Below are 25,032 nucleotides of genomic sequence, written 5' to 3'. Positions count from 1 at the left end.
AAGGGTGGGCTAGCTCCCCTCTGGTCAGAAGGCTCCAAAGAAATACAGGCCTGGAGGTGGCCGGGGCAGCCCCTAGTGAGGGAGTCTGAGGAAGGGGGCTTCACAGACCCAGCCAGGAACTGACTCCAGGGCCACTCCCTACATACGCAGGCCTGAGCCCCCGAGAGGCTCCAACCAGCCCACCCACCCACCTGCCATCAGAAGAAGCCAGCAATGCTGGAGGCGGGCAAGCGGAACTGCTGGCTGTGTGTGCATACGATTATGTGCATATGTGTACATGCATGTGTGCACACACGCGTGCGTACACATCATATGCATATGTGTGTGTTGCATGCACATCATATGCATGTGTGTGCGTTTGTGTCACACTTGCGTGTGTGCATGTGCATTGTGCACGCATGGATGGTCGTGTGATTGTGCATGCCTGTACTGTATGTGCATATGTGGTTATGTGTATACATGTGTTGGAAGTGTACGTGTGTATGAGTATGTACGGGTGTGGTTTCATGTGTTGTGTAATTTCCTGTTATGATTACGTGGATATGTGATTGCATGTGCGACATACATACGTGTGATTGTGCGCATGTGTGTAGGTGCACGTGTAGGCATGTACAGTCACATGTGCGTGCGCGTGCCGTGCACAGAGGCCTCGGGGCAGCAGCCCCCTTGCACCCAGGACGCCTGAGCTATCTTCAGAAGGGAAATACTGCTGGGTGACAGGTGGCCCCAAGGGGACAGGTGCACGACTTGGTAGGAAGGACGGGCGTGCACAGGGAAGGACCTGGACACTCAGAAAGGGGTCTGACGTCCTTGGCTTTCTTTTCTCCTGAAAGTTCTGAGGAAAACAGACAGGAACAGCAAACTCGGCCTCCGTGCCTGAACACCCCGACCGCCTCACCTCCCCACTCCTCCAGGTCAGTGTGACTCTCCATGGAAACCGAGGCTGGCAGGTGGCACGAGCTACCTCACTGCTGCACTGGGGGTCCCGGCAGTGGGCACCCCGCCAGTCCCACCTTTGTCCCTCGTTACCAGTAGTCACTAGGAGCCCAAAGGCTCTTCAGAAACCTCAGGACCCCTGGGAACATGCTGGTCCAGGGCTCCAGCCCTGCCCCTCATAGAGGCCGGGGCCCCGAGGAGCACGAAGCCACCCCTGAGACCAGCCGAGGGGCCTCACGTCACCCCTCCCACACGGGCCCGCACTCTTCTCATCCATGCAGGCCAAGCTGCACAGCCCTCACGCTCCAAACCGCCCCCCAGCACCAGCCGGGGGCGCACCAGGAAGAGCCCAAAGTGGCCACAGGGACAGTCCCCAGTCTGGGTCCCACCCAGCCCAGGCTCACTCCCTCCCTCGAGCGACAGCATGAGCGGGATGACAGAGCGGGCAGGGGCCGGGTCGGTCGCCACGCACCTTCATGCTCGGGATGATGCGCAGGAATCGGAACACGATGAGCATGTTCACCAGCCGGGTCATGTCCCACAGCGACAGCAGGCCCAGCATCTCCGGCTTCCTGCAGACAGACACACGGGAGCCGGGTTGGGAGAAGGCCAGGACGAGAAGACAAGGAGACACGTGGTCCAGAGACGGAGAGGAAGAAAGAGACGCAGAGAGAGGAACTTGCCCCGCAGCCGACGCCAACCAGAAAAACTCTTGTCGTGGCAACAGGGTGGACCCTGAGCCGTCACGCGTGCCGCCCAGGACAGCGCCAGTCACAGCGACACCCTCCAGGGCATAGCCCACACAGCGGTGCAGGGCTCTCTGACCCCCCTGGATGCTGGCATGCCCCCAACAGAACTGGAGACCCCTGGACCCAGACCCCACTTCCTATCCTGCGACCCCATCCCTTGTCCCCAACCCCTGACCACGTGTCATATCTCTGACTCCTTCCTGTGACCCTGTCCCCTGACCTTGTCCCGACCCCCACTCCCTTAGTGTCCCTATGGCCTTACAGCGCTCTCATTTCTATTTAACTCTAAACCCCTTCTCACCCAGAAACATCACCGCCACAACTCAGACAGAAGCGTGACATGGGTTTTAGCGCACCTTAGAAACAAGCTGAGCCAGCCCCACAGCATCACTGCTCCTAGAGCGAAGCCCACACCAGGGCCCGGCCCCCCACCAAGGACTGCGTCAGCCCTGCCCGTCGTCCCTGATGTAATGCCTTCCAGGCCCGCTCCTGGGGAGCCGACTCTAACAGCAAGCATCTTTCGGCCCCAGCCCCACCTCAAGCAGTTCCAGGCCGCTCCGCTAAGATGAAAACAGCCCAGTAGAAGTACCGAGACCAGGGCTGCCGAGGCTGGCACCGCGCCTGCTGGGGCAGTGTGACCTGAAGGCTGCCAGACACCACACAGTGTGGCGCCCCGGGACCCCTGCCCGACGTCTGTCTCTCTGCTCAGCCAGAGGTGGCGGGGGGGGTGCTCCAACAGCAGTGAGAATTCAGCAGGCCCCGGCCCCTGTCACCCTACAGGATATAAACTGCCACCCAGAGGGGGAGGTGACAACCCAAGGTCATACGATGGCTCCAGCCAGAGGGCCCAGCCTGATTCCAGGGCTCACGGGGCACCCCAGCCCTGAGCAGGCGGCTCTGCTGCCAGCCCCCAGGACACCTGGAGCCCCGGGGCCCATCCTCGTGCTGGGGGCTGAGCCCGCTGCACTTAGGGGGCACCTGGCCAGCTTCCTGTCACAGCTCTGGGAATGCTCTCGTCCTGAAGGCAAGTGAGAACCATTAAGAAAGATGCCCAGAGCGACGAGAAGGGGTCTGCACCCACAGCCCTCAGCGGGGCAGGAGCCACCCAGCTCTGCTAACAAGTGGCCGTTCAGCCCGGGGCCAAGCGGCCTGGCGGGCGGGACCCTCCCCGGGCGCTGGCCGGGGCACTGGCTCCTGTGGCCTCCCCCGGTTGTCTGCAGTCACATACCAGCCCGGGTGTGGGAATCGGTACACAGCCAGAGTGGAGATCTCCAAAACCTTCAATTACAAAAGAGAAGAAGGCATCGCTACAGCAGCGCTAACCCGGGCGGCTGGTAAGCGAAACACAACGCTCACGCCTGACACGCTCTCCTCAAAAGGGGGCTTCGGGGAGAGGTCAGAGCTCAGTCCTCGTCCCCGTGGGTCGCTTCCAAATGTCAGGACTTTCTGCAGCTGAGAAAGACACTGGTCTCAGGAAGCGGGGGCCCGCATGAAGGGGCGACGGGAGCGGCCGGAGGAGTCCCGGGTGTGGGAGCAGCTACTTGGTCCAGGACGGACTCAGGGGCCCTCCTCGGGTGGTCTTCGCTCCCGTCCTGAGGGGCCCACGGCTCTAACCGGTCAAATGCGAACAAATATTACGCCAACCTCGCTGCTGTGACACACACACTGGGGTGACCCCTCATGCCCACAGGCTCTGGGGACAGATTTCCCCAGCCAAACCCAGGTGCCTGAGACCCCCACATCGAGGTCCCACTGTCCTTAGTGGGACTAGGTGAGTCGACGAGGGCTGCGGGCTCCTTCTGGGCCCCCAGTGGGGTCGGGAGAGGCAGCCTGTCCCCCACGACGCTCAGATGCAGAGGCCCAGCATGGAGCCCCTGCCAGCCGCCTGGCAAGCAGCTCGTTGAGCAAGGGAAGAGCAGCCCCTTTGTCACCAGAGGCGGGAGCCCAGATTCCCGTCACCTCAGGTCCTCGGGGGCAGCCTGAGATGGAACACAGCACAGAGCTGGATGCGGAGCACGCACCACCCGCCCGGAGAGGCCGGTACCCGAGCCCCCAACGTTACCAGCAGGACAATAGTGAGGAGCCCGTCGAACACGTTGCTGAGGAAGACGAGATAGCCGCGCAGGCCCAGGGCAAACAGCTTGAGCAGCATCTCCAGCAGGTAGTACAGGATGAAGATGCAGTTGAGAATCTGGAAGGGGACCCAGGGACCCAGCGTTCGGTCCCCATGCTGCTGGCCCCCCAAACTCATCCATGGGCCATAGGGCCCATGCAGCCACTCGGCTCAGCCCAAAGGGGGCCCAGGGCAGGGCCTCCTAAATCCGTGCTGCCCCCTCGGGTCATTCTCTACGTGACACCCCCTCCACTGTCCACCCCGCTGATTGCTGGGGCCTGTGTGTGTGGCTCCCTCTCCCCGCTCCAGCCCGTCCAGCCTCCCCTCCCACGGCCTGGCACCCCCTCCTCCGGTGCACCCCCAGGACAGGAAGATTCATCTGCACGAGGACGGCCCCGCCTCCCACCAGACGCGGAGCCCTGGTGGGGTGGCTGTTTTCTCGCTCCTCTTTCTGACTCCGTCGCCCCAGCAAAGGCCCAACAAGGGTGTCCTCAGCACTCACCCCCAGGACGAAGTCGTCACGGTCGCCGGGCAGCACATCTGCATCTCTCACCAGGAACACCTGCCAAGCCAGCAGGGAGACAGCTCAGCAGCCGGCCCGGCGCTGGGGCGACACGGCGGGCCGGTCGGGGAGGCGGGAGGGTGGGGGGGGGTGAGGGCAAGGGGCCCCCCCGCGTCAACACGAGCGCCACCCCGCGCTCACACAAATGGACACGAGGTTCCCAAGGGCGACAAGGTTCCCCAGGTAGTCAAAGTAGCGGTGGCTGAAGAGGAACTGGGCGCTCCGCAGAAACGGAGACCGGTACTCGGGCCGCGGCGGGTGCTGCAAAGGGAAACACACGCTCAGACGCTTGTGCCAGCAGCCGCCTGGCGCCCCTGGGAGCCCACAAAGGTCCGCGCCCCCATCCCCGCCTTATCTCCTCTCCCAGTCCATCCAGCCCAAGGAAGTCACGTCAAACAGAGAAACGGTTTTATGCACAAAGAGGGAGTGAGAGCCAGTTCCGGACGACCTGGACCCAGCAGCGCCCTGCAGGCCAGCAGGCAAGCGTCCAGGGAGAGCCCAGCAGACACCACCGAGCAGACCCTGAGCAGGGAGCCCACCCGCCCTTCCAGATTCTCCCGGCCCGGGTGCCGCACCCGGAGAAGGGCCGGCCCACAGCAAGTCAGGCCCACGACGGCGGCCAAGAGCTGCCTCCCGGGCCCAGCAAACCTCCTGCAAGAATCATCATCCAGAAAGGCGCTCCTCCCCGACTGCCACCTGAGGATCAGTGTCACGGTTTCGGCAAAGTCGGCACTGACGGCATGGACCTAACGTTCCCCTCAAGTCCCCTTGAAGGGGACGCTCCACTGCCCAGCCTCGTCCCAAGCAAAGGCCTGATGTGCGTTCACATAGAAAGTGTCCGCCTGTCTGTCCCTACGACCATCTCCCGTGCCCCAAGGGGTGTGGAGGGGGCCACACGGAGGAACGCTGCTGAGAAGTGACACCCCAAATGATGACAGGACCAGCACAGGCGCTCAGTGGCACAGGCCGAGCAGGGCCTGGCTCCAGGCGACCCGAAAGACTTCAGGAGAACACGCTCTAGGGAACCCACCCCCAACAGGGGCCAATGACGAATCTTGGAGAAGCTGACAGTCGTGAACTGAACTATGTCCCCCGAAGTTTATATGTTGACGTGCTAACCCCAGCACCTCTGAGTGGGACCATATTTGGAGACAGGGGCTCTGAAGAGGTGACTAAGGGAAAGTGAGGTCACTGGGGTGGCCCTAGTGAAAAAGATGAGCTTGTCACAGAAAAAACCGTTCAGAAGCTTCCTCCAGGCCCGGCTTGGCCCGGGTCGGTCTCTGTGGTCTACGAATTTCATAGGGTCAATAAAACCTCCCCAGTTTTCAAGAGCCACACCAGCTCTGTTCCTGTTCACCAGCCCAGGGCCAGGACCGCTGGAAGACAGGTCCATGCCCTGGTCATCAAGCTGCCCAGGCGGTCTGGGCCAGAGGGCAGTGAGAACTCCCCGCTAACCCTGGAGGCCCAGCCCCAGCAGGTGACAGCCTGGCTCCTCACCTGTTTAATCACCCTTTTGTCAAACTCATGGAAGAGTTTCTGAAACTCGTCAGCAGACATCATGTCGCCCCCATAGGAACGCAGCTTCTGTGAAGGAGGGAAGCACAGGTCAGCCGGGGTCAGCGGGGGTCAGCTGGGGTCAGCCTCGGCCAAGGGGAGAAGGGCCTAGAACAGAGGTGAGCCAACCCACACACCCAGACAGGCCAGCTGATCTGAAATGACGCCCCCATTCTAAAAGGGGCTGCTGGCCCAGGTGACCTCGGGGTGGGCGGGGCCCTACCTCCACGATGGCCTGCTTGTGGCTGCCGGCCAGCTGGACTTTGTGAAGCACCTGCAGGACGTCCTGGGCCTTGACCCCGACCCTGTGGGGAGAACACCCAGGCCCCAGTGAGCCCCACCAGCCCAGCACCCAGGGGAGCCCCGGCCTCAGGCCTCAGCGGCTCTGAGTCCACGACGCAGCCCTGGGCAATGCAGGGCCTCCACGAAGGAGGCGACACGGGCATCTCATGCCATCCTGTCATCCAGAATCTCAGGAGACGCATCGCCCCCACCTTGAACAAGAGCACATGGTGGTCGGAAGCGGTGCAGGACCCCCAGGGGCCCACAGACAGTGAGCAACCAGGCCCGGAGCTGGCCCATGACACCACCCAGAGGCAGGCAAGAGTGGAAACGTGCCCCGGGCCACTGGTTCCGACACCCGAGCGATGGCATGGGGCTGTAGGACAGGCGCCAGTGGGGTGAGCAGGCCCCTTGCCAGCCCAGAGTCTCGGGGGTCCTGGGGACAAGCAAGTTAACCCAGATGCAATGCCAGAGACAGCCTGGAGCGAGCGCGGACCCGGCATTTCCGACCCTGCCAGCAGGCAGCAGGGACTCGGCGCAGGGCTGGCCCCCAGGGCAGCAGTCCCCTGTCCCCAGGGAGGAGGGCGTCCAGGAACAGGGCACTCACCCCTGGGCAGCGGCGCCACCCTCTGCCGACAGGGAGCAGAGGACCTGGTACGCGGCCCACGTCCCCAGCCGCCTCCGGAGCAGCGAGGTCTGGAGAGACTTCTGCAGGGAGCGTGGCTCTGAGCGGCGCTGCTGCAGCGACCTCACCAGGGCAGTCCCTCCATCTGTCCCCGGCAGGGCCCCTCGGGCAGCAGGGCACAGCCCCAGGGTCCCACATGACAGGCCCTGGCTCCCCCACCGTGGGCTAGTGGGTGTGGGGTCAGCTGCCCTGGGGCTGCCGAGGAGGGGGCAGTGGAGGGGGCCCTGGGGCTCAGACCACCCGGGGGACAGGAGCAGGATGTGACGCGGCTCCCAGCGCCCAAAAGAGGAGCCAGAGGGCGGCGGGGGACCACGTTGGACCCCCGGGGTGTGGCTCACCATCAGGTAGCCCCGGAACTGGTTGTAGATGATGGCAGTCAGCAGGTTCATCAGAAACAAGCTTCCTTGGGAGCAAAGGCCACGTCAGTGGGGCCACCACGGCAGGGGCAGGGTCCCCGGAGGAGGGAGCAGCGGGTTCCCAAAACCAGCTGTCACGGACAGGGCTGGGGGCGGCACCAGAGGGGCAGCACAGGCCAACCGCCCAGGGCTGTCGGCGGGACGGGGGTGGGCGGGCACCACTCCACACCCAGGCCCCTGTCCTCGTCCAGCGAAGGGGAGTGCCACCTGGCTGCCTGGCCGGGGGCGTGAGGGCAGAGGTCATCAGTGGTCACAGACCAAAAACCACAAGATGGGCCACATGGAAGTCACAGAATCAGAGGTCACACTGACACGATATCACAAGGTCAGGGATCACAATGAGGTGAATTCACAGGGTCAGGGATCACACTGAAGTGATGTCACGGGATCACATTGAAGTGATGTCACAGAATCACGAGTCATGCGAAGTGAAGTCACAGCATTGGGGTAGCATCGAGGTGTAGTGACGGGGTTGGGGGTCACATTGAGGTCACAGGTCAGGGAGCACCCCCACCCCTGAGCACTTGGGCTCCGGACCGCCGGGGCTCACCGATCAGGGTGAAGACGACGAAGAAGATGGCATAGGCCCGGTGCTTGGAGTACGCAGGGATCATCACTGAGAGGAGAACGTGGGGAACTGAGCCTGCTTGCCGCTCAGCACCGGCCGGCAGCACTACCCCACACCGCCCACCCTGAGAAGGAGCTGCGGCCTCCTGTCCATGCTCAGAGCAGCCCCCACGCTGTCCCGCACACCCGGGGACAGGGAGCCGCCAGCTCTCAAGGACGCCCGCCCCTGACGCAGGGCTGCCACCCGCCTCCCCGCAGGCCGAGGTCCAGCTCTCCCTCAGTGACTCGCTGGCTCTCAGGACACAGGGGACAGGGCCCAGGGTCCCGCTGCACAGCTCCCCAGGAGCAGAGGCCCGAGCAGCCCTCCTGGCAAGGCCTCGAGGGTCGGTGATCACTCAAGTCCAAGGAAAGGCCCCGTCAGGGTGGCCAGGCCCAGCCCGGCCCACGGCCACAACTGCCTCCCATCAGAGCCACCTCCCGCCACAGCCGCCCGCACAGACAGAGGCTACTAGCTCCCCACAGCGTGTGCAGAGGCCACCGAGGACCCCAGGGCCCCCGAGCTGCAGCCACAGCCGCCCGTGCACAGGGGGGCCCCTGGGACCCATGGAGCCCAGGGCCATCATCACCACCTAGGAACGCGGCTCACTCTCAGCCCCTCAGAAGAGTCAGGAAAAGGAGGGGGAGCGAGAGAGTACAGGGAAGGAAAAGGGAGGAAAGAGGAAAAGGAGGGCAGGGGCAGCAGGGCACCGATGCCCCGCTCCCCGCCACCAGGGGCAGGAGGCCAGAGCGCCCTCGCCGCACGCACCGTCGGGGTTGTTGGCTGTGGTCAGCAGCACGAGGAGCGACGTCAGGGCCTCCGGCAGGTTGCGGAAGTACGTCAGCCTCTCCTGGGCCTGCCCGTCGTCCTTCTGAGAGCACAGGGCGCTCTGAGGGCCATGCGGGGACCCGACACACCGGGATTGCCCACCGTGGGGTCAGCAGCCCCGCCCGCGTCCCCCCATCATTTCCCAGCAGGCTCTGCGCTCACGGCTGGACAGGACCCAACTCAAGGTCCTCCGGGCCCCAGCGGGCGTCCAGGGAGGCTGCACGGACACAGCTGTCACTCGGAATGGCAGGGAAAGGCTCTCGGCTGGCCAGGCTGAGGGTCACAGCCTGGAAACCAATGGACCACCCATGGGGACAAGCCAGCCCGCCTGCAGGCCAACCCCGCCGCGCACCGTCCTGGGCGCGCTGAGGGCGGAGGAGCAGAAGGGCCGCCCTGCGGAGAGGAGCTGGAACGGGGGTGGCGACCCCCCGGAGAGTCCCCCCCCCCGCCCTACGGTCTGTGTGTAGAGACCCAGGACAGCCCGCTTGCTCGGCCGCTCACTGGAACTCGGCGCCCGGGCCTGTGGCTCATCAGAGCTCCATGCAGGGCCACCCGCGCCCGGCTCCTGACCGCCCTCCTGGGGGCAGATGCCCCCGGCCGCCCATTCCTGCCCTGTTCTCTGGGCCACACTGGACAGGGCCTGAGGGGGCCGAGGACAAGGAACCTCACAAATCGGTCACTGTCACACCCCCCTCTGAACTCCATCGGTGGCGGGAACTGGACCCTCAGGGAGACAGAGGCCAAAATGCACAGCCCTCTGGCCCCGCGGTTACCCGAGGCCGCTCTCCCCAGCCCAGCCCCCTTCGCGGGGCAGAAAACAAAGCCGGCAGGGGAGCCGACCCTTCCGGCACCTCAGGACCCTCGGTGTGCCCACCCCCAGCGCCCACCTGTCCTGCACTCCGGGAACCGCAGCAACGGCAGCGTCACTGGACGGTCCCATGGGGCCAGAGGTCCTGCAGCTGGACCCACCTCACAGTCCGGCTGCCCCCACCCGCCCAACACATACGCACAGGGACACACACACGAAGGGGGCCCCCGGCTCCCCAGGGTCACAGGGGACAGTCCACAATCTTCCCTCATGGACAGCACAGCCCCAACCCCAAATGCTGCCACAAACTCGGAGAAGACCAGCCTTGGCCAAGAACCAGCCAATTCCCAGGACAGAGACGCAGGACAGCCCCAGCCTGAGCAGAGTGACCGCGGCCAGGACATGAGGAAAGACACAGAGGACCACACATGCAGGGGATGGGGAGGCCAAGGCAGGCGCCGAGGGCAGGGGGGACAGGCACAGACACCTCCACAGAGCACCGAGCTCCTGGGGCCGGGAAGCGGGGGTCTGGGGGGACGGGTACCCGGGTAGGGAGGGAGAGGAGGAGGTGGCAAGAGGCGCCTGGATGCAGAGGTGGGCAGGTGCTGTGTGGGCAAGATGGGTCCCAATGGCCCTGAGTGCCAGTCTTGGGGGGACCTCCATCTAGGAGGGGTGCAGAGAAAACCAGGTCAGTGAACGGCCTGGAAGTGAGGGGACAGGGGGCAGGAAGGGAGGAAGGGGACAAGCAGAGGGAGGGAGAAAGAGAAGGAAGGAGGGAAGTGGGGGGAAGGGCAGGCAGGCAGAGCCCAGGAGGCCCTGGACAGACGGGTGCCCAGGTAGGAGGCACAGTGGAACACTGTGGCCATTTGAAGAAAGACATCTGGCGTCCAGGCAGGCCACCACGGACCCTGCTTACAAAGTGGGCAGGCGCCCTGACCTGGTCCTCATCTCAGCTGGCCCAAGAACCACTGGGCAGAGCTGCCACGCGGATTCCCCGAGGGCCCACCCTGTCAATCAAACCGCAGGGCCCAGGGCTGGGACATGGCAGAGTGGAGGCGGTACCTTCTCTCCTGTGAACAGCAGCATCCCAAACATGGTGAAGAGACACAGGTGGAGCGCCAGCAGCAGCAGGACACTGGGGGACGGACACTGCGCTCAGCACTGGACACACACCCCACACGCCCAGCAGGACAGGGTCCAGGGACAGCCGACCCCACCACCCAGGGAGCTTTCTGCAGCCGGCCCCTGGGATGGGTCCCTTCCTCCCCCTGGAACCTGCCACATGCTTGCCCATGGGGTCCTGTCCTAGTGGAGCCCTCTCTTGGCAGGGACAACTGGCAACCCCGGGGGCATGTCCTGGGGACCCAGAGAGGCTGCACCCAAGAAGCCCAGGGACTCTCGGAGGAGGAAGGCCACTTCCATCCATCTGGGCTGGGTGGTGAGTGGTCGGTCATGTGAGCCACTTGGGGAGGGGACCGGAGGCAGGCAAAGCGCCCAGTGGGTCTCACAGACCACGTGCGGGTCTCGGCCCACAGCTGCCAGGATGGGAGCCTGGCGGCGCCCCCATGGCACAGCAGAGAGCAGAGACCCCCGCCTGCCCCAGCGGCCCTGCGCCTGGGCCCACCTGGCCATCTCGGGCAGCGAGCGCCTGAGGCACTTGAGCGTCTTCTTCATCATGGAGGAGTTCTGCATCAGGAAGAAGGGGCGGAGGAGCCGGCGGACCCGCAGGGGCTGCAAGAGACCAGGCCGCGCTGGAGACGGCCCCTGGCGCCCCCGCACCCAAGGCCAGCCACACCTGTGGTCACCATGGTGATCACCACAGCCAGGGGGCCTCCCCCGGCCACACCCTCGGCTGGCTGCTGGCTCCCGGCTCCTGGTTCCGGGTCACTTCTCTGCCGCAGACCTGGGCCTCCCCTGGCCCAGATGCTCGGTCCTGCCAGGTTCCTGACACCCACCACCACGTCCCCCCAGGGCACAGCTCGGACTCCGACAGCACCTCAGGGAGGGGGCGGCCGGAGCCACTCGGGGCACCCTCCTCTCTGGCGCACACCCCGCAGAGTGCCCTCGGTGTGTCTCTACTCAGCGCTGTCCTGCCCACTAGGGGCTATTCCACGTGCCCTCCTCAGCCTTCGTCTTGGCACACCCCCACGTGGCTCTGGGCCTCACCTCCAGACACACACACACACACACACCCCTTCCCCTCTGCCCTCCTGTCAGAAGTAAAAGGTCCTCCCTCCCCACACTGTCCTCAGGACCCCCCGGTCCCCCAGGAGCCCTTTTTCCCTCTCCACTATCAACACGCCGCACACTTTAACACCCGCTACTCACCAGAAGGACACTTGCCCCTTCACTGGGCCCACGTGCCCCTGCTCCCGTCCTAGCCAATCAGTCCTCCTGTCCAGGGGCACTGGACCCACCTGTGAGGACCTCCAGGCCTCGGAGCCCAAGATTGCCTTCCATCCCCCAGCGCTCGGCACAGACAGCTGCCAGCCCCCCGACACACGGCCTCAGCCCCTCTCGTCCTGCCCAACCCCACACGCTGGACACCCTGAGCACCCTCCTCTCCTCTCTGGCCTCAGCCCCAGTGTACCTGTCCACCCATGCGATTTTAGGTATCATGCTTATGCTCTGGACTCCCACGTTCCATCTCCGATCCAAGCTCTCACCTCCACACTCCCGTCCTCAACCTGAACATCTGGTCCCCGAAACACAAGGCTGCCCGGCCGCCTCCCCGCCAGGGCCCTCCACGGTTGCCTGGGGTCCATGCCAGCCTGGGGTCCACGCCAGCCCATCCTGGGCCTGCCCCCGCCTTCCACCGCCGCAGCGCTCCACCCACAGTCTGCTCAGCTGGCTGGTATGCCCATCCCTTCCGTCTCAGCGTAAATGCCACCTCCTCCGGCGCTGCCCTGGGTTCCTGCCCTTCACAGCACCCACGGCATTTTGGAATCCTATTATATAGCTGGTGTTTCCCAGCCACAACAGAACAAGGTCCCACCGCACTAGCACACAGTAGGCCCTCCAGAACATGTGCAGAATCAATATCCCAAGGACTCGCTCAACCTCCCCGGCTGCACCTGTCCTCAGGAGGGACCCCGGCTCCCGGCACAGGACTGAGACGGCCAAAGGAACCAGCGGTGAACGGACACTGCTCAGGGCTCAGCCCCTGCCCCCAGCTCACCCAGAATCCACTCACTGGCCCCCGGCAGGAAGCCCCTGTCTTGGGGCCCAGTATCGGTCTCAGCCAGCCCTCGAGTCAAGCAGGAGCTGAGCATCCCGCCGGCGCCCCAACCTGGGTCTGGACCCTCGCCTGTAGACAGATAGGGCCCAGAGCGCAGCTTCTCCCAGTACCCCACCCCACCGAGGGCCTGCCCGACGCCGGGGCCACCCAGTGCCACAGACGCAAGGACATGCAGCCCTCACGAAGGAGGGGAAGGTGCTTCCACATGACTGGCCTGCAAGGAGGAGCCGGCCCAGTGCCAGTTAAGGATCACAGCCCTGGCCCCCAAGGCTTCAGGGACAAGCCCCCAGCCAGTCTGAAGACAACCCCGCTCCTGTGAGAAACAGAAACGGCCAAGCCAGAGCAGGGACCATGGCCCATCGGGTGACCAGAAGCCTGCGTGTGATCTGACCCTCCTGGCCACAAGGTTGGGGCCAGCAGGACCCCCATCAGGTAGAAATGGACATGGTCCTCCAAACGGGCCCCCGATGCCCAAGGGAGTTCTTAGGAACGGCCAGCTGGCCACAAAGGAAAACCTCAGGCCTGCTTTGCAGACAGCTCTGGGTGCTGGGCCCCAAGCAGAAGCGGACCCCACGTAGCATCAGAGCCTCAATCAGGAAAGCCCCTGAGAGACGGTGCAGAGGGAGAGCTTTGCCGTGGGCAGGGTCACCCTGTATGGACTGAGAAGGTAAATTCCCGGGTGGGTGGTCAGGGGCATGGAAAGAACGGGCTGGACGATGGGGACGAGGAGTCCAGGGAGGATGCTTGTGGACAGGCGGGTGAACACCCACCACGGGGCATCCCCCAAGAGGAGGCTGTCAGGACAGGATGACACGTCCTGTGATGCCCCTGAGCCTCTCCCCTCAGCCACTCGCTCCGATCTTCACAGAGCACACACAAAGTGGCCACAGAGGCAGGGACAGAGGCTATGCCCGGGGCCAACAATGCAGACCAAGGCCACCACTGAAGGCCCGCCTGCCACAAATGAGCCAGCACTGGCCCCCAATGTGGCTCCTGGTGGGCGGGTGACTGCGTGGGCCCCTTCCCCATGCAGGGCACCGATTTGTCCTCACTGGATGGTCAGGTGTGCAGGTTAGGGCTCTGCCGGCCCTGCCCTCCAGGCCTCTCCCAGGACCACCGTCCCAGCCCCAGGGCCAACGCCGCTTCCAAGGAGGGCACGCCCACAGTACTTGCACCATGACACGGTCCCTCGCCCCAAAGCAGCCAGCCTGCAGGAGGACCCAAGGGCGCTGGGAAAGCTCAGCGACACGAGCCACGGGGCACAGCCCTCTGTGGGGCTAGAGGAGGCCGTACAGGCTCCGAGCACTAGAACGAAACGGAAGCAGCAACAGTGTCGCTCCCCACCCCACAAGTCCGGGCCGCGCTGGTCCGGAAGCATCCGTTCCTAAGGGAGGACAACGCACCATAACCACTCACGAAAAGGGGGCGGGGTGCCGGGCCAGTACCCAATTACCGAGGACAGACCGGGGTGCTGCTGCCTGGGGGGTAGGGAGGTCTGCGTCAGGGATCCCCAGGCACATCCGACAGGAACCCTTAGCAGAACTCCAGTAATTAAAAAGGGCAGGACCACCGAGGACGGGCCTTTGGGAAGGAATGAGGCAAAGTGTGCGGGGGCGGGACAGGAGGAAGATCCGGCTCAGAGGGCCCTTGCTGGCGACACAAGCAGGCCGCAGCGCGGGGCGCTCCCTTGCTCGCTGGTTAGGTGGCCGCGTGCTCAGTATATACTAAGGGACCTCCTCCTCCCTCCCCACTCCGGATTTCACACGAGGATCGCTGGGCATGAGAGGCGCACAATTGAGCCCTGAAGCGACAGAACATCAGGTGGCCCAGCAGACGGGCACGATGGCCATCACTTGGAAACGGAGCCGGTGGCGGCTGGGCCGTCCTGCTCCCTTCGGGAGGGGAGGACAGCCTCCTCCTGCACAGGAAGGAGGGCAGCATCTCACTGGGGAGAGCCGGCCGCTGTCGGCACTCCTGCAGGGAAGCGGGAGGCGGCGTGTGGGTGCCAATGGGTGTGTGCCCCCGTCCCCCACAGTCCTGGGCAGTGACGCTGGGCTGGGCCTGCCACCCACAGCCCGCCTCCCTCAGCCGCTGCCTGCATGGCTCGGCCAGTGGGGCAGTGGAGGCCCGGGAGGCAGGACAGGGAGGTGGGCCTGCTCCCTTCTGCTCACCGGCTGCTCAGCCCGCAGCGCCCCAGGGCTTCCAGCCCATTCCTTCGGCACCCCCAGAACCAACCTCCTCGAGCACCCGCCGGGCAGCACCCCCTCCTCAGAGGTCAGAGGTCAGGGTCCCAGCTCCAGGGGCCCCTGCCCTGAGCTTCCAGGTACCAACAATCCGGATCTTCCCTTGGCGCCCCAGCCCAGGGTGAGGCTCTTCCTGCAGCTCTGCGTCGCTGGGTCCCCTTTTGCTTTTCTGGTTACTCCACACCTGTTTAAGCCCCCGTGTGAAATTCTCTCTAGTAAAGGTCCTGATGGGTGTCTGTGTCCACCCCTGATGGATACGGATGTCCCCAAACCAGCTTTGCCCAGCTCTATTCTATCAGACCACAGGGTGGTGCTTCTGGGCGTCTCAGGGGAAACAAAGATGCTGCGGTCAGAGGTCAGGGGACGGCGGCTGACGTGGGTTTTCCTAATGTCGGGCATCAGGCGGTTGGGGCGTGTGGCTGGAGTGAGGTCCTGGGGGTGTTTTCAGGGGCATCCAGCCAGTTGAGGGATTCAGCTAAAACTGGTGAGGCAGGACCAGGACCTGGAACTCGCTCCCAGGTCCTCGGGCCATCCCAGACCTCAGCGTCTTCACCCACAAGGCTCCCGGCCAACGGGTGACAGAAGTGTTACAGGGGGTGGGGAGAGCTGGGCAGGTGGGAAGAGAGCTGCAGGGCCTTGGGACCCCGCCCACCATTCACCTGGGCAGCCGCAGCCTGCAGCCCACCCAGAGCTCCCTGCTCTGGCCTCGGGGCTGCCTCCCCACCTACCTCCTGACAGACGAGACTCAGCGACACGGTCCAGTCCAGGAGAGAGACCACCAGCACCAGGAGGTAGGCCTGCAGCCAGAGGTTCTTCCAGAACTCGGCCCACCCGACCAGGTAGCTCTACAAGAGAGAGTGCACAGTGAGCAGGCAGGCAGCCGCGCACACAGGCCAGGCCGCGGTGGCCGGAGCAGAGCGCCTCGGCGGGCAGGGTCTCTGCGTGACTTGGGGAGCAGGAAGCCGAGCGGCAGTCAGGAGGCCCGAGCTCCCTGCCCGGGCTGCTGGTGAGCTCGGGCGGCTGGTGACCTCGGGCTCAGCACTGAAGCGCTCTGGCCTCAGTTTCCCCATTAGGAACAAGCTCCCTGCCCATTCTGTCTGCCCAGCCATGAATTCAGCCTGTGCACGAGAACGATGCTGGAAAAGACCAGGAAACACAGAAAGCACAGGCTCAGGGGCCGACGCAGACGCCTGGGGAGGGTGGGACCCGGTCCCTGGTTCTGCCCTCACCTAGCTGCCAGTTCCCACCATCATACAGCCTGCAGAGGCCACAACTTGCAGATAAAAATGCAGGCTCTCTCTCACCCTTTGAGCCTTCCCAAACATACCAACCATTCAAAAAGTGCCAACGAGAACTTCTCACTAGTTTCAGTTCCACTCAAAAACCCTCAGACCTCCCAACCACAAGATGGGCTGAAAAAGAAAAATCAGAAACCGCCCGGGGCCCTCAGTCACACACAGGCACCGACACGCCCCCAAGCCCCTCGGGCTCAGAATAGAGGCCTGACCCACCCTCGCCACAGCGGGACTGTGGGCGGGCACCACGGGACCCGGTGCTGCAAGCAGGGCGTGGTCAGGCCTGCGCCGGAGCCAGGGACGTGTGCTGGGGCCGGACCGCAGCACTGGAACGGCTGTCGTTTGACAAACGTAACAGAACGTGCGGCCCACAGCAAGATGCCAACCCTCCATGTCTCACTGGGAAGTCGCCACAGCTCTGAAGCTCTGACGCGGCTCAGAAGCCCCAATGCACGGGGCAGGGCCCACCTCCAGCTCCAGGAAGGACTCAGGTCACAGAGTCCAGAGTCAGACACGCAGCTGCGTGAGCTGCAGACCCCTCTCCACCCCACACCCAGCTCCTCTCCGCCTCTGTCTCTTCCCGCGGAGGTGGGAGGGGGGCCACGGGAGAGACCACTAGTCCCCTCTTGTTGGGCTGGGGTCTCTCCTCCCAGGGGCACTGCCAGACCCCCCCGACCACTCCCGGAGGTCCTGCAAGGCTGTGCACCCTCGATCGCTCGACCCAGACTCAGTTTACACTCTGGAGAGAGAGAAAAGCTGACACAGCCTCTGCCTCAAGGCCCAGGATTCTCCAAGAAACCCAGGCCTCCGCCCGGCGGGTCAAAGCGCACAGAGAGGAGCACGGATGCGAGGATCCAGCAGCATCACCAATCAGGAAGGGGCCGGGCTTCACCTTCACGGAGACGTCGGCCACGAAGACCAGCAGGCAGAGCAGCTCGATGCTCTCAGTCAGGCCGCAGGGCGGCTGCCAGGGGGCCGAGCGGTAGCGGACGTCTGCGGTGCGAGTGAGCGAGGAGGGGGTCTCGATGAAAGCCAAAAACAGGATCAAGAAAATGGTGAGGCTCAAGATCCTGGAAGAGGGACAAAACTGGTTAAAATGAAAGACCCAGACACAGTCCAGGGCCAAAAAGCAAATCAGCAGGCGGAACGGCCGGAGGGCAACAGGACAGGCTCCCCGGGACCAAAGGGTGGAGCCCACACTTCCCGGTCTGTGGCCACTTGTGTGGTTAGATAATATTAATAGGGGTGAAAGTCGATTGCCATGGCTGACCGGAACGTTCTGGAAAGGAACCTTCACCACCAAAGAGCCCTCTGTGTACTGGCTGGGCTCCGTTCCAACCAGGAGGGGAGACAGCACGTCCTTCTCCACCAGGGGGAGGGGAGCCTGCCTAGACCCTGAGACCTGCCTCCCCCCAGGAGGCCACAGGAACCCCGCCGTCCACGTGTGTGTTCTCACCACTGGCATGCATCCGAGTAGTACCATCGGTAAAGCCGCAGCGAACTGGAGTCCACGCGGTGGTGAATGGAGCGATACTGGAAGGGAGAGGCCACACGGGGGAGCATATGGGGGTCTCCACAACGCCCACCGCAGCCAGCCACACGCAGAGCACCCCTCCCCACGAGAGGCCCAAGGCGGGGAAATAGGCTGAGGATATGGCACTCCCGTGCCCCAGGGGGAGTTGCGCCCGGCAGACAGAGAGTGCACCCCGAGGGCTGGACCCCAGGGCCACCGGGTGCACGGAGGGAACCCTGGTTTGCTGAATGCACAGCTGTGCCCCGTCTGCCCAGAGGCTCTCTCCTCTGTGCAGCCAACTGTGTCACCCTGCAGGATGCCCCCGGCCTGATGCCGCACGTGGGGCACTGCTTGCTTCCAGTCTCTTTCGCTCGTGGAGCCCATGTGTGGTTTGTGAGGAGGGGGTGGTCTTGCCATCTCTGGACATCTGTCACAGGACTGGAACAGGGTGGTGCAAGGCAGCCCCTCGGTGGGTGGTCAATCAATGAGGCAAGTGATTCTGGGACTCCGAAAAAGAGCGCCCAGCACCCGTCTCCTTAGGGAGGACTCGAGGCGATGCGCCCAGAGGCCCGGTCATTACAGTTACGTTGACCACGCGGTCCAGCAACCGCGGCCTTGGCCCCAGGACAGCGAGGAGTGCAGGGACGAGCAGGGCACCCACCACCCAGTCCCCACAAGATCCAGAGACAGGCCCAGGCCCAGGCACTCGGAGCAGGCGCCACCCACCTGGATGGCATCTTCGATGAAGACCACAGCCTGGTCGAAGCACAGAGCTCGCCTGGCCTCAGCGCCTGCGGGCAGAGAGGACACATCGGTGACAAGGGGGACCATGTGGCAAGCGCCCATTACAGGACAACTGAGACCAAGGAAAGGACCCAGCTGCGCTTTCGTCCAAGGCTCTGGAACCAGATGCCCTTCACCTGCAGCAGGTCTGCACACACCCGGAAGACAGGGCCCCGCTCGGCGCAGTGTCCCCCGTGTGGGGCAGGGTCTGAACAGGTAAGGGGCCTTTTCATCGTGAGCACAGGGCTTGGGGCCCAGGGGAGAAGCAGCTCCACTCCCACCATTCCTGCCCCCCAGGACCGAGTGGCGGAGGACACGCGGCACTGAGCGAGGTCTGGAGCCAGGCCCCAGTTCCCCAACTGCTGGCCCGGGGTCTAGGGGCCATGAGCTTAAGCTTGCTGTGCGTCTCCCCCTCTGTCAAATGTTAACGGGCACCCAGCTGGGCCCCCAAGAAGGTACCATGAGGGGCACCGCAAACACAGGAGAGCCCCCAGGCCCAGCCTAGCACACACAGCACACTCAGTAAATGGCTGGCTGTGGCTACCCTTCCGCCACCTTCCCCACCCAGCGCCAGGTGCTCAGGGCACAGGAGGACGGGATGGGGCCCACGGGGGCCAGGCAGGCTCCCCACTACGAGGGGCCTTCAATGCAGTCGGGCGGCAGGAAAGCCCTGGCCCAGCACCCCGGGGCCCTGCCCATCAGGGAGCCGCAAGCCACACATCTGGCCAGTCATGGTGGCCCTGGGTTCTGCCCACCGCATCATGGGCAAGTGCGGCCTGTGTGGCTTCGCTGCAGAAGCCACTGCCTGACCCAAAAGAAGAAGAAAGGCATAAGGAGCTGCCACTCAGCAACAGAGGAACTCCACTGCCTGAAGCCCAGGAGAGAGGGACCGCCCCAGGCAGCATGGGCCCCTGGGGGAGCAGAGCCATCCGCAGTCCCCAGCAGCTCCCAGATCAGGGCTTGCAAATGAGGTGCACAGCCCCGTCTCCATCTCCCTTGAAGATTCTACTTCCACATGTGGTCCTTTGGGGCCAGTGGCTGCCAAACCCGCCCTCACCCGGCCCCGAGAGAATGCAGACGTGCACACCTCTAGGGCAGAGGGGCCAAAGTCGGAGGCGGGGGGGGGGGGGGGTGGGCGGCGGGCCGGGCACCAGGCAGAGCTCCAGGCCACTGCCCGCTCTGCCCACCATCCCCAGGGAGGCGGCTGCCCCCGTCCTCAGGGCTCATGCAGCAGGGCCCGGGGACCAATCCAGGTTGTGAGGGACCCTGGACAGAGGTAGGAGACCGGACTCTGTCCCAGCTCGGCCACGGCCTGGCTGCATCACCCACTTTTACACCATTGCAATCCCTGTCCTCCGCCTTTTCCCTAACCAGTAAGCCAGTGAGGGCCTGCCCGGGAACAAGAAGAGAAAATGACTCCCCTCAGCCTCTGGCCATGGCCCATGAGGTGGGACTGAGTCAGAAGGACCTGACCGAGGGTCCCCAGGGTGGGCGGGGCACCCTGCAGAGGCAGTTCCTCCACCCCTGCTGCTGGGAGAAACGGACTTCGGGACACACCAACCCCGAGTGCAAGGCCCCGGTTAGGAGCTCACGCGGAGCTGCAGGAGGAGTGAATAGGCCATTCTCAGCCCTGGGTCTGCAGAGCCTGGCCGGGGAGGCCCCGAACACTGAGTGAACTGTCCACGTTCTCAGAAGCCCGCCCCCAGAGGCCCCTCTTGCTGGCCACACTGCCTGACCCTGGCCACTGTCTCTACAGCATAGGCCTCATCTGCCCAGCCGTCCACTCTGCCAGGACTGGGACCCGCAACCATCACAGTGCACCGTCCAGGATGGCCATCGGCACAGAGCACAGCAGCTCTGCCACCTGGCCAGACCCATGCTGAGGGCCTCCCTTCCTGGATTCTCTCTGAAGCCTCCCACCGCCCCTCAGGGCAGCCCCTATGACTACCCTCCTTTTACTGAGACTCAGAAAGGCTAGGCAACCTGCCAAGGTCACACAGCTGGGAAGTGGCAGCACCAGAAAGGCACCCGGAAATCCAGACACGAAGTCTGCATCCCCTGACCGCCACCACGTCCTACGTGCCTTGTCCAGGGCCCTGCCAGGCCTGGCACGGGCCGGATGGAGAACTTTCCAGGGGACAGCCTCTGACATGGGCAGGCGGGTAGCCGCCCCAGTCTCTAGTTTTCTCATCTCCTCTGGGGGACCTGCCTCCATTATCCCACGGATGGGCAGGCACTACAGACCCCTCCCCAACAGAGAAGGAAAGGGGGCCCAGGGAGGGACCGTGGTCCAGTATGATGCTAGCAGTGACCGCACCAGATCCCAGAGCTGGGACCTTGGGCAGGCCCCGGAGACTCTCTGGTCCTCAGTTTCCTCCTCAGTAAAACGAGGCTGAGGCCATTCCATCCCTAACCCAGCACGCGATCCCCCAGCTGTCTGCCAGAGACATTGGACTCCACCCTCCCGCCCTACTCGGATTCAGCAATCTCTCCACCGTAAACAGGAAGGGCAGGACAGAGCTGCAGAGGGCAATCGGAGGAAGCTGCCCCGGCCTGGGGAGGCCTGCCCAAACCCAAGCTCAAGGGGGACCAACCTCTGGGGCGCCCCCTGGGGCCAGGAAGGAGAAGATAGAGCAAAAGGACTCTCAAGTCACTGCCAGCTGGGTTCGAATCCCACCTCGGCCACTGCCTGGCTGTGCGAGACTGGGTAAGGGAACGCCCTCCCTGTGCCTCAGTTTCCCCCGTAATTACAGGGGAAAATGGAAGTGCTACCTCCCGGGAGTCACCAAGGCGATCCACGGAAAGCACGACGCCCGGGTCCGCCCCGGGCACTCGGGGCTGCAGGGGGCTAGGTGCCCCCGGGTCGGGCGAGGCCTCTGGGTCCGGCTGGTCCGGGACAGGGCGCGACCCCGCAGCACCCGGCCGACGCCGGCGCCCCCAACTCCGCGCCCGGCCGGGGTCCGCAAGGCGCAGCGTCCCGTGCTCCGGAAGGCGGCTCCCCTGGAGCCCCGCGCCGCCCGGGGCAGCTCGGCCCCCGGCCGGAAGGGGCGCGACAGCAGCGACACGGCGCGGGCCGGCGGGACCCCCACGCGCCACCCCCGCGCGCGCGGCCCCCTCCCCCGGCCGCCGCTCACCAGGGCCGACCGGGACGCCGCGGCAGCCAGGTGAGCCCGCCGGGCAGTCGCGGCCGCCGCCGCCGCCGCCGCGGGCCCCGCTCAGCAGGGGCTCCGACTCGGCCCCGGGGTCCGCCATGGGGTCGCCGCGCCGCCGGGACCTCCCAGGAACTCGGGACGCGAGCGCCGGGCTCCACTGCGCAGGCGCGGCGTCCCCGCCCCTGGGGCTCAGGAGGAGGAGCTGCTGGCCGTGACGTAAGGGAGGCCCCTTCGCTACCAGCCAATGAGGACGGAGGCCTCGCGTGAGGAGGCGGGGACTCCGTGGGCCCCGCCCCTTAGGGCTGGGGCTCCGCTTCCTTCCACCAGGAAGGAGCTCTCGGGACCACCTGGGGCTGCAGGGAGGCAGCTGGGAGGGTGGTCCCCGGTCCTGCAGCGTCAGCGCCACCTGGGCCGTGGTTCGGGATGCAAGTCCTCGGGCCCGCCCAGACCTGCCAAATCAGAAACTGGAGGGGGCACGGCCCAGGAATCTGTGTTTTGCCATGTGAGGATGGAGTACGTGGGGTGACCGCAAAGGACATCCCCCCAAATGGAACTTGAGTTTGCCCTCTGCTCATAAAATTAGGAAGAATAAATATAACTGAGGGTAAAGTTAAAAAGACAGATGACACACTGAAAAAATATTTGCAACATATATAAAAAGTATTCTCAACATTAATGAAGAGCTAGTTTGTATGGCACCTTGCCACAAAGTTAGCTTAAAATAACTCCCCTTTATTATTTCTCAGTCCTGGAGGTCAGAAGTCCAGCGGCTCAGCGGGGTTCTCATCTCAAGCGCTCACAGGGCCAAAGTCAAGATGTTGACCGGCCTGGGCCAGGCTCAGCCAGGCGGGTGGCAGGATTTCCTGCCGTGGGGCTGGGACTGAGGTCCCCATATCTTCATGGATGTCAGCTGATGGTCATTCTCAGCTCCTAGAGGCCACTGTATCCCTTTGCTCCTGGCCCTCTCCATCATCAAAGCCAGCAGGAGTGCACTGAATCCTTCCCAGGCTTTGAATGAGATGCTTCAAGGTGCAGCAAGATGCTGCCGGTCTCTCTGACATCCCCCTCGGCCGCATCTCTTTGCTTTTACGGCTCATGTGATTACATTGGGCCCATCAGATAATCCGGGATAATCTCCTTATTTTAAGATCAGCTGATTAGTAACTTAATTACAGCCGCAAAATCCCTTTTGCCATCTAACCTCCCATAACCAGGAGCGTGATGCCAGGGCGTGAAGGTCATGGGGGCCAAAATCCTGCTTCCCACAGAGCTCTTAAAAATCAGTAAGAAAAAGATTAAATTCTCCATAGGTGGGAAAGGGGTGAAGGACATGAACCAGAAGTTCACAAAAGAAGAAATGCCAATGATGAGTGCATGAAACAAAGCTCCATCTCAGTAGAATACAGAAACACGGGGCTGGCCGGGTGGCACAGCGGTTAAGTTTGCACGTTCCGCTTTGGCAGCCCGGGATTGGCAAGTTTGGATTCTGGATGCGGACCTACGCATGCCTTGTCAGGCCATGCTGTGGTAGGCGTCCCACATATAAAGTAGAGGAAGATGGGCACGGATGTTAGCTCAGGGCCAGTCTTCCTCAGCAAAAAGAGGAGGAGTGGTGGCAGATGTTAGCTCAGGGCTAATCTTCCTCAAAAAAAAAAAAAAAAAAAAAAAGACAGAGGCGCTTTGGGACACCTGCGTGCTGGCTCTGCTGCTTCCACCCCTAGGCTGGCCCAGCTGTAAGACCCTGGGCACATCACGCCCCTCTCTGAGCCTCGGTTTCCCCATCTGTATAGTCGGGAGGGAATTGCACCAGCCTCACGTGGCTGTTGGGACGGTCCAAACAAGGAGACACATGTCAAGCACGGGGCAGATGGGAGGTGCCAGGTGGAGGGGGCGCCCTTCCATCAGGAGCAGTCTGAGTGCCAAGCCCACCCCCAACGCCTGCCCTCGGAGCTCCTTCCCATCTGGTCCAGGGGAGATGGAGAGAGGATGCTGTGGCAGCGTTTCCCAGGCCCAGGAGGAAGGCATGCAGACTTAGCCGGCGCTAGCCACACCCCTCCCAAGGCTGTGCAATCTTGCAGGGCCCTCTGCCCTGCTTCTAGTGATGGGGAAACTGAGGCCAAGCTGAGAAGGAGTCTGCCCGGGTCTCCCCTTGTCTGCAGCTGAGGTTGGACGAGGTCGCCAGTCCTGCCACTTGCTCGGTCCGTGCGTCTTTCTGGAGCCCCAGACTGGGAGGCAGTCCTGCAGGAGACCCGGGGCCTGACAGTGACATCCTCCCTACTCCTGTCTTCCTCTCTCTTTTCCCTTCCAGCCCTGGCCTCTTCTCTCCCTCCTCCTCAGCCCAGAGAGGGGAGTAACTCTGACACAGTGCCCTGTCCAGGTGGCAGCAGAACCTCCCTGGAAGCACAGTTCCCAGATCCCCTCAACCTGCTGGACACTGGGCTACAGCAAACATTCCACAAAGCCATTCCTCCCCTGCGGGGGACGCGCAGGCACTTAGGCTGTGGTGCAGGGAGGAGCCAGGGAGGAGCAGGGAGCTGGTAAAAAAAAGAAACAACAGGTCCAAGATGGAGTCGCTTGCCCCCAGGACAGCAAACCGAGACCTAATTGCCAGTTTCACCCCCTCCCAGGAATGTGACCTTAAACCCATCAGGCTGGAAATTGCTGATCAAAGCTAATGAAGCCATAACCTCTAAATCTCGGGCGGCCCTCCCCCAGAGAAAGAAAATTGTCTCATTGCCTGAAACAATCTTGTCCTTTGCTTTTCCTAACGACTTTGTCCTGCCCAGTTTCTGCCTATAAATACCTTCCATTTTGCACAACTCCCCTGAGCCTTTCTCTTTCCTAGGTGGCATGCGGCCCACTTCTTGAATCAGGGAATAAAGCCGGTTCGATCATTCAGTTTACCCAGTTGAATTTCTGTTCGTCAGCAGAGCGATGGGAGAAGGAGGCAGTAACCTGGACAATCTTCACGTGCAGTGCCCTCAGCAGAAGAGAATGCATCCCGCGGAAAGGAAGCCGTCTCTGCCCGCCGTGGACAGCTGCCCCCACACGGTGCTCTCAATTAACCCTAGGACCGGACAGCTGCCGTGGCTTCGAAGTTGCCGTGCCATCGAAATCTCAGTGCTTGCCCAGCTTCAGTCGTCGTCTGTCTCCTCGTAATTCTTCCCATCCCACACCCACCTGCACTCTTTGTCTTACAGTTCCATTCGAATTAAGTTGATTGATTTTCCCTACTTAATTTCATTGCAGGTAGTAAATGCTGCACACCAAG

The 25,032-nt window shown here is 63.4% G+C and overlaps 1 protein-coding gene and 1 long non-coding RNA gene across 16 annotated transcripts in view; one reads left to right on the top strand and one right to left on the bottom strand.

Annotated features, from left to right (window-relative positions):
- The window catches only part of TPCN2 (two pore segment channel 2), a 26,658-nt gene extending 4,712 nt beyond the window's left edge, over window positions 1-21,946 (bottom strand). For 7 of the 15 annotated variants that reach the window (XR_011423733.1, XR_011423732.1, XR_011423725.1 and 4 more), the window contains exons 1-18: window positions 21,744-21,937; window positions 18,553-18,617; window positions 17,770-17,846; window positions 17,206-17,383; window positions 15,747-15,863; window positions 11,162-11,268; window positions 10,600-10,672; window positions 8,670-8,772; window positions 7,848-7,913; window positions 7,220-7,284; window positions 6,804-6,904; window positions 6,138-6,219; window positions 5,858-5,944; window positions 4,502-4,621; window positions 4,301-4,360; window positions 3,748-3,876; window positions 2,914-2,963; window positions 1,409-1,508 (exon numbers count right to left, since the gene is read on the bottom strand). Coding sequence is in view for 2 of the 15 variants with exons in the window: in XM_070228956.1 (XP_070085057.1) it covers window positions 533-835; window positions 1,409-1,508; window positions 2,914-2,963; window positions 3,748-3,876; window positions 4,301-4,360; window positions 4,502-4,621; window positions 5,858-5,944; window positions 6,138-6,219; window positions 6,804-6,904; window positions 7,220-7,284; window positions 7,848-7,913; window positions 8,670-8,772; window positions 10,600-10,672; window positions 11,162-11,268; window positions 15,747-15,863; window positions 17,206-17,383; window positions 17,770-17,846; window positions 18,553-18,617; window positions 21,744-21,861 (2,001 nt within the window). In the remaining 13 variants the exon portion in view is untranslated. Of the gene's footprint in view, window positions 1-385; window positions 836-1,408; window positions 1,509-2,913; window positions 2,964-3,747; window positions 3,877-4,300; window positions 4,361-4,501; window positions 4,622-5,857; window positions 5,945-6,137; window positions 6,220-6,803; window positions 6,905-7,219; window positions 7,285-7,847; window positions 7,914-8,669; window positions 8,773-10,599; window positions 10,673-11,161; window positions 11,269-15,746; window positions 15,864-17,205; window positions 17,384-17,769; window positions 17,847-18,552; window positions 18,618-21,743 lie in introns of those variants that run through there. The other 8 variants (XR_011423723.1, XR_011423722.1, XR_011423729.1 and 5 more) reach the window with 4 other exon arrangements.
- LOC138916444 (uncharacterized) lies at window positions 21,085-25,032 on the top strand. Its single transcript, XR_011423734.1, has 2 exons — window positions 21,085-21,316; window positions 24,607-25,032. It is a non-coding gene; the product is annotated as an uncharacterized lncRNA (long non-coding RNA).

This window comes from Equus caballus, chromosome 12 (assembly GCF_041296265.1).
Source record: "Equus caballus isolate H_3958 breed thoroughbred chromosome 12, TB-T2T, whole genome shotgun sequence".
Classification (NCBI taxonomy): Eukaryota; Metazoa; Chordata; class Mammalia; order Perissodactyla; family Equidae; genus Equus; species Equus caballus.
The sequence above is the reverse complement of the archived record's forward strand: the minus strand, read 5'-3'. Positions and strand labels throughout refer to the sequence as shown.